The 13845-nt window shown below is 48.5% G+C and overlaps 2 protein-coding genes across 2 annotated transcripts in view; one reads left to right on the top strand and one right to left on the bottom strand.

Moving 5' to 3' along the window:
* LOC128705837 (macrophage mannose receptor 1-like) overlaps positions 1 to 404 on the top strand; it is a 19607-nt gene extending 19203 nt beyond the window's left edge. Inside the window, exon 6 of the mRNA XM_070096984.1 lies at positions 28 to 404. Within this exon, the coding sequence (XP_069953085.1) occupies positions 28 to 182 (155 nt within the window). The 3' untranslated portion in view covers positions 183 to 404. The remainder of the gene's footprint in view (positions 1 to 27) is intronic.
* An 8609-nt stretch (positions 405 to 9013) lies between these two features.
* Positions 9014 to 13845, bottom strand: part of LOC128700824 (uncharacterized) — a 72690-nt gene continuing 67858 nt past the window's right edge. Inside the window, exon 4 of the mRNA XM_053794275.2 lies at positions 9014 to 11920. Coding sequence (XP_053650250.2) covers positions 10634 to 11920 — 1287 coding nt within the window. The 3' untranslated portion in view covers positions 9014 to 10633. The remainder of the gene's footprint in view (positions 11921 to 13845) is intronic.

Raw genomic sequence — 13845 nt, 5'->3', positions numbered from 1 at the left:
CAATATTGTTAATTACATGTGTCTCAGGGGCACCGTTCTGGGGCTTTGTGAAGTCAGATGTGTTGGAGCCAGATTGTGGAGCAGCTGAGAACTGTCTTCTGTTGAACGCTGACGGCTTCCACTACTTCCGTGACTCCTCCTGTAGCCTGCTGATGACCCCACTGTGTATGTATCCCCAGTAGCTGCTGGTGATCCCTGGTGACCCATGGTGATCCCCGGTGACCCATGGTGACCTCCTAATGACCTCACTGAGTAAGTCTTCAGTAGCTGTTGACCACAATAACTTGTTCAGTACACACACAGCCGGAGTGTGGCAGCTCTCACACTTGACGAGTTTATAAGATGCTGCGAAAACTTACTTTGTGAAGTGTAAACAATATTGTAGGAATAAACAGCAACACAAACTGGTGATATTTTATTCTGCCCTCCAACACCCCTGTGTACCTACTTATATGTGGTTGTAGGGTTCGAGTCACTGTTCCTCGCAGCTATCTATCATATATATATATATATATATATATATATATATATATATATATATATATATATATATATATATATATATATATATATATATATAAGTCTTCCATTATAATCTTGCTCCACTGTTAATACCACTATTTGCCCCATTTAGAAAGACTACATAGATATGTACAAATATGTTCTTCAAAACCAGACTAGTATAGATGTGTGATCATTACTGACAAATGTTCCACTGAACCATTTTAACATTACTAACAGTCTGACTGATCACAGAGCAGACCATGGTCACTGGACTCGGGGTCGAGGCCACTCCACTCCCTGCTCTGAGTCCCCCACACGGGTTTAGAGCTTCATATACTAATAAAAATAAAAGTGACTTATAGATTGTTAGTAACTTATATTGTTAGTTCTTGTGGGACTGTCAACGTTGGTCTGAGTCAACGTTGGTCTGAGTCAACGTTGGTCTGAGTCAACGTTGGTCTGAGTCAACGTTGGTCTGAGTCAACGTTGGTCTGAGTCAACGTTGGTCTGAGTCAACGTTGGTCTGAGTCAACGTTGGACTGAGTCAACGTTGGTCTGAGTCAACGTTGGTCTGAGTCAACGTTGGTCTGAGTCAACGTTGGTCTGAGTCAACGTTGGTCTGAGTCAACGTTGGTCTGAGTCAACGTTGGTCTGAGTCAACGTTGGACTGAGTCAACGTTGGTCTGAGTCAACGTTGGACTGAGTCAACGTTGGACTGAGTCAACGTTGGTCTGAGTCAACGTTGGTCTGAGTCAACGTTGGACTGAGTCAACGTTGGTCTGAGTCAACGTTGGTCTGAGTCAACGTTGGTCTGAGTCAACGTTGGACTGAGTCAACGTTGGTCTGAGTCAACGTTGGTCTGAGTCAACGTTGGACTGAGTCAACGTTGGTCTGAGTCAACGTTGGTCTGAGTCAACGTTGGTCTGTCAACGTTGGTCTGAGTCAACGTTGGACTGAGTCTTTCCAGTTAAAAGCTTGTACTGTCAGACATTGTTATGATTATTATTAGTAGTAGTTGCAATAGTAGTAGTAGTAGTAGTAGAAGTAGTAGTAATAGTAGTAATTGTAATAGGAGGCCACCATGCAGGCCACCGTGCAGGTCACGTTGCAGACCACCGTGCAGGCCACCGTGCAAGTCACCATGCAGGTCACCGTGCAGGCCACCGTGCAAGTCCCTATGCAGGTCACCGTGCAGGTCACCATGCAGGTCACCGTGAAGGTCACCGTGCAGGTCATTGTGCACGTCACCGTGCAGGTCACCGTGCAGGTCATCATACAGGTCACCATACAGGCCACCGTGCAGGTCACCATAAAGGTCACCATACAGGTCACCGTGCAGGTCACCGTGCAGGTCACCATGCAGGTCACCGGGGTAAGAAACAATAAAACAAGGTCACATTGTTCATACATTTATTTATATAACTCTAAATCTTACACGTTACATGGCACCGATATTTCTTAAATTAAATGAAGTATTCACAGGCTACCACAGGCTCACTGGCTGAAGAGGTCACACGGCAGAGGTCACACGGCAGAGGTCACACGGCAGTCATAGATTCTTTCGACAAGTTTGTCACCAGAGCTTATATATATATATATATATATATATATATATATATATATATATATATATATATATATATATATATATATATATATATATATATATATATATATATATATATATATATATATACTGCAGTTATACAATGAATTCTTAAGAGTATGATAGAAGTAACTGGTAACTGAGGAGCCGTGTGGTGGAAACACGGTCAGATTGGTTCCTGAGCACCACATTCAGAAAACCAAGTGATTGGAGATAGGCGGTGAGGGGTTCAATACTCTGATTAACAATAAAAGAGTATTGTGAGGAGTGAGTGTCAGAGGTACGTAGAGAGCTGTCTGATTACGTCTTGTCATGGTGTCAGCAACATTAGCATCTAGAGAGCTGTCTGATTACGTCTTGTCATGGTGTCATCAACATTAGCATCTAGAGAGCTGTCTGATTACGTCTTGTCATGGTGTCAGCAACATTAGCATCTAGAGAGCAGTCTGACTGCGTCTTGTCATGGTGTCAGCAACATTAGCATCTAGAGAGCAGTCTGACTGCGTCTTGTCATGGTGTCAGCAACATTAGCATCTAGAGAGCAGTCTGACTGCGTCTTGTCATGGTGTCAGCAACATTAGCATCTAGAGAGCAGTCTGACTGCGTCTTGTCATGGTGTCAGCAACATTAGCATCTAGAGAGCAGTCTGACTGCGTCTTGTCATGGTGTCAGCAACATTAGCATCTAGAGAGCAGTCTGACTGCGTCTTGTCATGGTGTCAGCAACATTAGCATCTAGAGAGCAGTCTGACTGCGTCTTGTCATGGTGTCATCAACATTAGCATCTAGAGAGCAGTCTGACTGCGTCTTGTCATGGTGTCATCAACATTAGCATCTAGAGAGCAGTCTGACTGCGTCTTGTCATGGTGTCATCAACATTAGCATCTAGAGAGCAGTCTGACTGCGTCTTGTCATGGTGTCATCAACATTAGCATCTAGAGAGCAGTCTGACTGGTTTATGAACACATTATTATTCCTAGTAAGAGAGAGAGCATTTCCTTTATTTATATATATATATATATATATATATATATATATATATATATATATATATATATATATATATATATATATGTGTGTGTGTGTGTGTGTGTGTGTGTAAGCGTGCCACCACCAGGACCCGTGAGCCATAATATACATTGATGACTTGATTTTAATATAAACTATCAATCTGTACATAGCTGAAAAAATATATATATATATACTTGTATATATATTTATGTACAAAAATAAATACTTGAATGTTGAGATAATTTCTCGCTCAGTGATAAGGAATACTGAACTGGAGCCCTGGGATGAGTGGGCTCCACTCTGGAGCCCTTGGATGACTGGGCTCCACACTGGAGCCCTGGGATGACTGGGCTCCACTCTGAAGCCCTGAGATGACTGGGCTCCACTCTGGAACCCTGGGATGAATGGGCTTCACTCTGGAGCCCTGGGAAGAATGGGCTCCGCTCTGGAGCCCTGAGATGAGTGGGCTCACCTTTCCACTCTGGAACCCTGGGATGACTGGGCTCCACTCTGGAGCCCTGGGATGAGTGGGCTCCACTCTGGAGCCCTGGGATGAGTGGGCTCCACTCTGGAGCCCTGGGATGAGTGGGCTCCACTCTGGTACCCTGTGATGAGTGGGTTCATCCTTCCACTCTGGAACCTTGGGATGAGTGGGCTCTACTCTGGAACCCTGGAATGAGTGGGTTCCACTCTGGAACCCTGGGATGAGTGGGGTCCACTCTGGAACCTTGGGATGAGTGGGCTCCATTCCTTCACTCTGGAACCCTGGGATGAGTGGGCTCCACTCTGGAACCCTGGGATGAGTGGGCTCCACTCTGGAACTCCTGCATGACTGGGCTCCACTCTGGTACCCTGGGATGAGTGGGCTTCACTCTGGAACCCTGGGATGAGTGGGCTCACCCCTCCACTCTGGAACCCTGGAATGAGTGGGCTCCACCCCTCCACTCTGGAACCCTGGGATGAGTGGGGTCCACTCTGGAACCTTGGGATGAGTGGGCTCTACTCTGGAACCCTGGAATGAGTGGGTTCCACTCTGGAACCCTGGGATGAGTGGGGTCCACTCTGGAACCTTGGGATGAGTGGGCTCCATTCCTTCACTCTGGAACCCTGGGATGAGTGGGCTCCACTCTGGAACCCTGGGATGAGTGGGCTCCACTCTGGAACTCCTGCATGACTGGGCTCCACTCTGGTACCCTGGGATGAGTGGGCTTCACTCTGGAACCCTGGGATGAGTGGGCTCACCCCTCCACTCTGGAACCCTGGAATGAGTGGGCTCCACCCCTCCACTCTGAAACCCTGGGATGCGTGGGCTCCACTCTCTAACCCTGAGATGATTGGTCACCACTCTGGAGCCCTGGGATGATTGGTCACCACTCTGGAGCCCTGGGATGATTGGTCACCACTCTGGAGCCCTGGGATGATTGGTCACCACTCTGGAGCCCTGGGATGATTGGGCACCACTCTAGAGCCCTGGGATGAGTGGGCTCATCCTTCTAATCTGGAACCCCGGGATGAGTGGGCTCTACCCCTCCACTCTGGAACCCTCGAGCAAGAGTGTACCAGTTGTTCACTCTGGAGCCTTGGAACAACTATGGAGCAACACGCAACACTCATCTCGAAAGAGTGTACCTGTGTTGCACCAAGAGTTTCAGCAGTGACACACTAGGTGACTGAGGGTACACCTGACACACTAGGTGACTGAGGGTACACCTGACACACTAGGTGACTGAGGGTACACCTGACACACTAGGTGACTGAGGGTACACCTGACATACTAGGTGACTGAGGGTACACCTGACACACTAGGTGACTGAGGGTACACCTGACACACTAGGTGACTGAGGGTACACCTGACACACTAGGTGATTGAGGGTACACCTGGCACACTAGGTGACTGAGGGTACACCTGACACACTAGGTGACTGAGGGTACACCTGACACACTAGGTGACTGAGGGTACACCTGACATACTAGGTGACTGAGGGTACACCTGACACACTAGGTGACTGAGGGTACACCTGACACACTAGGTGACTGAGGGTACACCTGACACACTAGGTGACTGAGGGTACACCTGACACACTAGGTGACTGAGGGTACACCTGGCACACTAGGTGACTGAGGGTACACCTGACATACTAGGTAACTGAGGGTACACCTGACACACTAGGTGACTGAGGGTTCACCTGACACACTAGGTGACTGAGGGTACACCTGACATACTAGGTGACTGAGGGTACACCTGACACACTAGGTGACTGAGGGTACACCTGACACACTAGGTGACTGAGGGTACACCTGACACACTAGGTGACTGAGGGTACACCTGACACACTAGGTGACTGAGGGTACACCTGACACACTAGGTGACCGAGGGTACACCTGACGCACTAGGTGACTGAGGGCACACCTGACACACTAGGTGAAGGAGATGGTGAGTGAGTACGGAGGGTAATGGAAGCTGTGAGTGGGTTCTCAACCTCTCATAGACTTGATTCTTCAGTTTGTCTTCGTAATAAGCACATAAGACTGAGCATATGGTTTCGCTGCTGCTGCTGCAGTCGATTACCTAGGAATTCCCAGTTGTTTGTCAAGCTCTGGCTCAGGTCGGCACAGAAGACCTACCTTACAGCCGCTGCTGCTGCTTCTGCCGCTGCTGCTGCCACTGCCACTGCTGCTGCCACTGCTGCTGCCGCTGCTGCCATCTACCTTCACACACGGTATATGTACTGCTGTGAGACTCATCTTTCCACAGTCACAGCTTATTGTCCATGACACGACGAACTTACTACACAAAAATTATCACTGGATTTATTACAGAGAGCCGCTGCAAGTATGCACACAGATATGAGTGTAGGAGAGTCAGTACATAGGTAGTGGCAGCACATAGTCAGTACATAGGTAGTAGCAGCACATAGTCAATACATAGGTAGTGGCAGCACATAGTCAGTACATAGGTAGTAGCAGCACATAGTCAATACATAGGTAGTGGCAGCACATAGTCAGTACATAGGTAGTAGCAGCACATAGTCAATACATAGGTAGTGGCAGCACATAGTCAGTACATAGGTAGTAGCAGCACATAGTCAATACATAGGTAGTAGCAGCACATAGTTAATGAATGTCATAGAAAAAAAAACTTGTACTCTTGGTGATATTTTAAGAATTTGTTAAGAATATTTTAGTTTATGAGAAGAAAGCTTCCCAGGATGATCTTCCCAGGATGATCTTCCCAGGATGATCTTCCCAGGATGATCTTCCCAGGATGATCTTCCCGGGATGATCTTCCCAGGATGATCTTCCCAGGATGATCTTCCCAGGATGATCTTCCCAGGATGATCTTCCCAGGATGATCTTCCCAGGATGATCTTCCCAGGATGATCTTCCCAGGATGATCTTCCCAGGATGATCTTCCCAGGATGATCTTCCCAGGATGATCTTCCCAGGATGATCTTCCCAGGATGATCTTCCCAGGATGATCTTCCCAGGATGATCTTCCCAGGATGATCTTCCCAGGATGATCTTCCCAGGATGATCTTCCAAGGATGATCTTCCCAGGATGATCTTCCCAGGATGATCTTTCCAGGATGATCTTCCCGGGATGATCTTTCCAGGATGATCTTTCCAGGATGATCTTCCCAGGATGATCTTCCCAGGATGATCTTCCCAGGATGATCTTCCCAGGATGATCTTCCCAGGATGATCTTCCCAGGATGATCTTCCCAGGATGATCTTCCCAGGATGATCTTCCCAGGATGATCTTCCCAGGATGATCTTCCCAGGATGATCTTCCCAGGATGATCTTCCCAGGATGATCTTCCCAGGATGATCTTCCCAGGATGATCTTCCAAGGATGATCTTCCCAGGATGATCTTCCCAGGATGATCTTTCCAGGATGATCTTCCCGGGATGATCTTTCCAGGATGATCTTCCCGGGATGATCTTTCCAGGATGATCTTCCCAGGATGATCTTTCCAGGATGATCTTCCCAGGATGATCTTCCCAGGATGATCTTCCCAGGATGATCTTCCCAGGATGATCTTCCCAGGATGATCTTCCCAGGATGATCTTCCCAGGATGATCTTCCCAGGATGATCTTCCCAGGATGATCTTCCCAGGATGATCTTTCCAGGATGATCTTCCCAGGATGATCTTCCCAGGATGATCTTCCCAGGATGATCTTCCCAGGATGATCTTTCCAGGATGATCTTCCCAGGATGATCTTTCCAGGATGATCTTCCCGGGATGATCTTTCCAGGATGATCTTCCCAGGATGATCTTTCCAGGATGATCTTCCCAGGATGATCTTTCCAGGATGATCTTCCCAGGATGATCTTCCCAGGATGATCTTCCCAGGATGATCTTCCCAGGATGATCTTCCCAGGATGATCTTTCCAGGATGATCTTTCCAGGATGATCTTCCCGGGATGATCTTTCCAGGATGATCTTCCCAGGATGATCTTCCCAGGATGATCTTCCCAGGATGATCTTCCCAGGATGATCTTCCCAGGATGATCTTCCCAGGATGATCTTCCCGGGATGATCTTTCCAGGATGATCTTTCCAGGATGATCTTTCCAGGATGATCTTTCCAGGATGATCTTTCCAGGATGATCTTCCCAGGATGATCTTCCCGGGATGATCTTCCCAGGATGATCTTCCCAGGATGATCTTTCCAGGATGATCTTCCCAGGATGATCTTCCCAGGATGATCTTCCCAGGATGATCTTCCCAGGATGATCTTCCCAGGATGATCTTCCCAGGATGATCTTCCCAGGATGATCTTCCCAGGATGATCTTTCCAGGATGATCTTCCCAGGATGATCTTCCCAGGATGATCTTCCCAGGATGATCTTTCCAGGATGATCTTCCCAGGATGATCTTCCCAGGATGATCTTCCCAGGATGATCTTCCCAGGATGATCTTCCCAGGATGATCTTTCCAGGATGATCTTCCCAGGATGATCTTCCCGGGATGATCTTCCCAGGATGATCTTCCCAGGATGATCTTTCCAGGATGATCTTCCCAGGATGATCTTCCCAGGATGATCTTGTTGGCCAGGAGAGGAGAACTAGTGAGATATGATGAACATTTTGACCTGGTACATCACTCAGCGCTGTGACCTGGTACATCACTCAGCGCTGTGACCTGGTACATCACTCAGCGCTGTGACCTGGTACATCACTCAGCGCTGTGACCTGGTACATCACTCAGCGCTGTGACCTGGTACATCACTCAGCGCTGTGACCTGGTACATCACTCAGCGCTGTGACCTGGTACATCACTCAGCACTGTGACCTGGTACATCACTCAGCGCTGTGACCTGGTACATCACTCAGCACTGTGACCTGGTACATCACTCAGCGCTGTGACCTGGTACATCACTCAGCGCTGTGACCTGGTACATCACTCAGCGCTGTGACCTGGTACATCACTCAGCACTGTGACCTGGTACATCACTCAGCGCTGTGACCTGGTACATCACTCAGCACTGTGACCTGGTACATCACTCAGCGCTGTGACCTGGTACATCACTCAGCACTGTGACCTGGTACATCACTCAGCGCTGTGACCTGGTACATCACTCAGCGCTGTGACCTGGTACATCACTCAGCACTGTGACCTGGTACATCACTCAGCGCTGTGACCTGGTACATCACTCAGCGCTGTGACCTGGTACATCACTCAGCGCTGTGACCTGGTACATCACTCAGCGCTGTGACCTGGTACATCACTCAGCACTGTGACCTGGTACATCACTCAGCGCTGTGACCTGGTACATCACTCAGCGCTGTGACCTGGTACATCACTAAGCGCTGTGACCTGGTACATCACTCAGCGCTGTGACCTGGTACATCACTCAGCACTGTGACCTGGTACATCACTCAATGTTGTGACCTGGTGCATCACTCAGCACTGTGATCTGGTACATCACTCAGCGCTGTGACCTGGTACATCACTCAATGTTGTGACCTGGTACATCACTCAGTGTTGTGACCTGGTACATCACTCAGTGTTGTGACCTGGTATATCACTCAGTGTTGTGACCTGGTACATCACTCAGTGTTGTGACCTGGTACATCACTCAGCACTGTGACCTGGTACATCACTCAGTGTTGTGACCTGGTACATCACTCAGCACTGTGACCTGGTACATCACTCAGTGTTGTGACCTGGTATATCACTTAGTGTTGTGACCTGGTACATCACTCAGCACTGTGACCTGGTACATCACTCAGTGTTGTGACATGGTATATCATTCAGTGTTGTGACCTGGTACATCACTCAGTGTTGTGACCTGGTACATCACTCAGCACTGTGACCTGGTACATCACTCAGTGTTGTGACCTGGTACATCACTTAGTGTTGTGACCTGGTACATCACTCAGCACTGTGACCTGGTACATCACTCAGTGTTGTGACCTGGTACATCACCTAGTGTTGTGACCTGGTACATCACTCAGCACTGTAACCTGATACATCACTCAGTGTTGTGACCTGGTACATCACTCAGCACTGTGACCTGGTACATCACTCAGTATTGTGACCTGGTACATCACTCATTGTGACCTGATACATCACTCAGTGTTGTGACCTGGTACATCACTCAGCACTGTGACCTGGTACATCACTCAGTGTTGTGATCTAGTACATCACTCAGCGTTGTGACCTGGTACATCACTCAGCATTGTGACCTGGTACATCACTCAGTGTTGTGACCTGGTACATCACTCAGCACTGTGACCTGGTACATCACTCAGTGTTGTGACCTGGTACATCACTCAGTGTTGTGACCTGGAACATCACTCAGTGTTGTGACCTGGTACATCACTCAGCACTGTGAACTGGTACATCACTCAGTGTTGTGACCTGGTACATCACTCAGCACTGTGACCTGGTACATCACTCAGTGTTGTGACCTGGTACATAACTTAGCACTGTGACCGGTACATCACTCAGTGTTGTGACCTGGTACATAACTTAGTGTTGTGACCTGGTGCATCACTCAGCACTGTGACCTGATACATCACTCAGTGTTGTGACCTGGTACATCAGTCAGTGTTGTGACCTGGTACATCACTCAGTGTTGTGACCTGGTACATCACTCAGCACTGTGACCTGGTACATCACTCAGTGTTGTGACCTGGTACATCACTTAGTGTTGTGACCTGGTACATCACTCAGCGCTGTGACCTGGTACATCACTCAGTGCTGTGACCTGGTACATCACTCAGTGTTGTGACCTGGTACATCACTCAGTGCTGTGACCTGGTACATCACTCAGTGTTGTGACCTGGTACATCACTCAGCACTGCGTTACTTAGGAAAGTGTGACTCGCTCACACTACCGTGATAATGAATGAAAGAGAGAGAGAGAGAGAGAGAGAGAGAGAGAGAGAGAGAGAGAGAGAGAGAGAGAGAGAGAGAGAGAGAGAGAGAGAGAGAGAGAGAGAGTATGGGGAGGAAGGGAGACAATAATAGAGGCACACTATGGCACTTTTGGCAGCGATGTCTCACCCGGTCCTCGCTGCACTCAGGTCTAGGGGCGCCTCTTGCTCTTCTTTTCTCCTACTACCTTCACTCTCTTCTCCCTCCTGCTGCTTCTCCTCTCTCTCTTCCTCTTCCATTCCCTGTGGACTGTTCGAAGCAGATCTTTCATCACCTGAGTTCAGACTCTCAGGACTCGGTGATTTATTTTTAACACTGAGATCAATAGGAAGGTCTTGAGGGGCGGTGGCACCTACTGCCTCTGTCTCTGGACTGCCTCGCGGCGTCAGGTCATGACCTGGGTTATAACTTGGGGAGATGTCCAGCAGTGGCAGCTCATGCCCGAGAGGCAGCACGCCCCGGACTGGCGAAAGATGGGAAATGTTTCTCACCGCCACCTTCAGGTCAGGGTGAGGACGCGAGGAGTTGGGCTTGAAGAACTTAGATGGAGGAGGGAACTCTTGGCTGGGCGAGGCCAGGTCTCTGGGCTCGTCCTCGAGGTCAACGGGTGTCGAGGCCTCGCTCTGCCGCGCCTTCTGTAACAGAGAGTCGAGGTATTGGCGGCGTGAGTAGACTGAGAGAAGCGAGGGATAGTAAGGATAGAGGTAGCGGTGGGCTAGTGAGGCAGGGGACACGTACGGAGGAAGGTGAGGCGTCAGTGTCGGCAGGTTGTACAGCGCCAGCAGCTCCTTCGAGTAAAGGTGATCCGAGAACGGCGGAAAAAGAGACTTGTCAGTGAGCTCCAGCGAGGATTCTGAGTTATGGGACTCTGACGAGGACGGTGTGGGAGACTTGAGGCTCTTGTACTCTAACCCAGACTTGAAGTCGGGATTAATTTTAAAGTCTGGACTAAGGGTGAAGTCTGGACTAAGGCTGAAGTCTGGACTAAACTTAAAATCCTTGAAATCTCTAAAATCATGGCTGAGTGTCTTAGCGTTGTGGGAGGGGCTGAGGAGACCAGGAGAAGTAGAGGCTGCCGTGGTGGTGGTGGTGTTGTTGTTGGAGGAACTCTCACTGCCTAGCATCATGTCAGCCGAGGTAGTGTAAGTGCTGCTGGTGGCGCTGCCGCTGCTGCTGGTGGTGCTAGTGGTAGTGGTGGTGCTGCTGCTGTTTCCCTGCATCAGGTAGTGGATCTTGAACCAGTTGGAGCGACGCCCGTACCTGGAACCACTCTTCGACATGCCCACCATCAGACACTTGCGCAGACGACAACTCTTACAAGACGTCCGCGTCTTCTTGTTGATGATGCAACGACCGCTGTTCTTACACTCATTCAGCGACGACAGGTTGTTGTACGTCCGCCCGAAGAACGACTGCAAAAAAAAAAAAAGCCAAGAATTAAGTGAGATCAGTTAAACACAACACGAGGGAGAAATTTTGCTTTTGTAGAAAATAGGAAAGAGAGAAAACCCAACAGATCGTCGTCCATGCTACGTGCTGGGGACGTCCTGCTACGTGCTGGGGACGTCCTGCTACGTGCTGGGGACGTCCTGCTACGTGCTGGGGACGTCCTGCTACGTGCTGGGGACGTCCTGCTACGGTCTCATTACATATATAACCATTTACCAGACAATATTGACCAGTTGAAAAAGACACATGTGTAACACCTAGGTGTCTTTATTGACGATAACTTTGTGGATTAAACACGAGTGCTGGTGTGGGTTAAACTGAGGTGCTGGGTGTGGGTTAGACCGAGGTGCTGGGTGTGGGTTAGACTGAAGTGTTGGGTGTGGGTTAAACCGACATGCTGGGTATGGATTAGACAGAGGTGCTGGGTGTGGGTTAGACAGAGGTAAATAACAAAAAGGCACAATACCGTGACTGGAACGATACACAAATAACTCGCACATAAAAGAGAGAAGCTTACGACGACGTTTCGGTCCGACTTGGACAATTGACAAAGTCACACTAACAGAGGTGGAGCAGGACGGCTATATATAGGCATGAAGAGGTGGAGATAGTAGTAGTAGTAGTACAAGAATTGTATATAATACCGACAAGATGAAATTAAGACACATGCACAACACCCGGGCATCCCCATCGTAGACGTTTCGCCATCCAGCCAGCCACTGGATGGCGAAACGTCCACAACAAAGACAACCAGACGCCGCACATGTGTCTTAATTTCATCAGTAGTTGTAGTAGTAGTAGAAGAAGAAGAGGTAGTAGTAGTGGTAGAAGTGGGAAATAAGGATGACGAGCCAGTCAAAAACAAAAACAAAGGAAGGGGAGCACTGCACGAGAGCTAGATGGCCACAGAGGGAGAGCAAGCGCACAGAGGTGCGTGAAAGGGGAAGTGGTGAAATAAAAGAAGAAGGAACAGAAACACGAGACAGGAGAGAGAAAGACAACCCAGAGGAGAAAAGGAAAGAGGAAAGGGGAAGAGGAAGAAGAAAAAGAAAGAAAAAATGAGGATTCAGGTTAAGTCACGGGTGTTCTGAAGTTTGGAGCATTTTACAATGTAGTGGGAGAGGAAGGCATCTACAGAGACGAAGCCAGGGCTAAGGTTCATACAAGGAAAGTTGTGTATTAGAGAGGATTCAACTAGACGGCGACTGTTCGAGTTGGAAGTAGGGAAGACAGTTTTAGCAGAAGACCAGTCAATAGGATGGCTATGATCTCTGACGTGACAGAAAAGAGCATTGTTAGTGTCGGCAAGCCTAACACTGTTTTTGTGCTCCCTAAGTCTGTCAGAAAGAGATCGACCAGTTTCTCCGAAGTACTGAAGAGGACAGGAGGAGCAAGAAATAGAGTAGACACCAGGAACATCTGTAGAGGGAGGAGAGGTATGAACGAGATTAGTGCGAAGAGTGTTAGTCTGGCGGAAGGTAAGCTTGATGTCTAAGGGACGGAGAGAATTGTTGAGATTAGAAAGACCGGAAATGTAGGGAAGGCAGAGGATAGAAGAGTTCCCATGAGTAGAGAGTTTGGGAGAGAAGAAATTGCGTTTAGCACGTGAGAGGGCAGAGTCTATGAAATGGGAAGGGTAGCCAAGACGGGAGAACGAATTATGAAGATTGGAAATTTCTGCTGGAAGGAACTGAGGATCACAGATGCGGAGGGCACGGAGAAAGAGGGAGATAAGAACACTTTTCTTGACAGGGGAAGCATGATAGGAAAAGTAGTGAATGTACATGCCACTGTGCATAGGTTTACGGTAAACGGAAAAGGAAAAACCTGTATCTGAGCGGTGGACATGGACATCAAGGAAAGGAAGTAAGGAATTAGATTCCCATTC

This window comes from Cherax quadricarinatus, chromosome 56, assembly GCF_038502225.1.
Source record: "Cherax quadricarinatus isolate ZL_2023a chromosome 56, ASM3850222v1, whole genome shotgun sequence".
NCBI classification, from domain to species: Eukaryota; Metazoa; Arthropoda; class Malacostraca; order Decapoda; family Parastacidae; genus Cherax; species Cherax quadricarinatus.
This window is presented reverse-complemented; position numbering and strand designations above follow the sequence as displayed.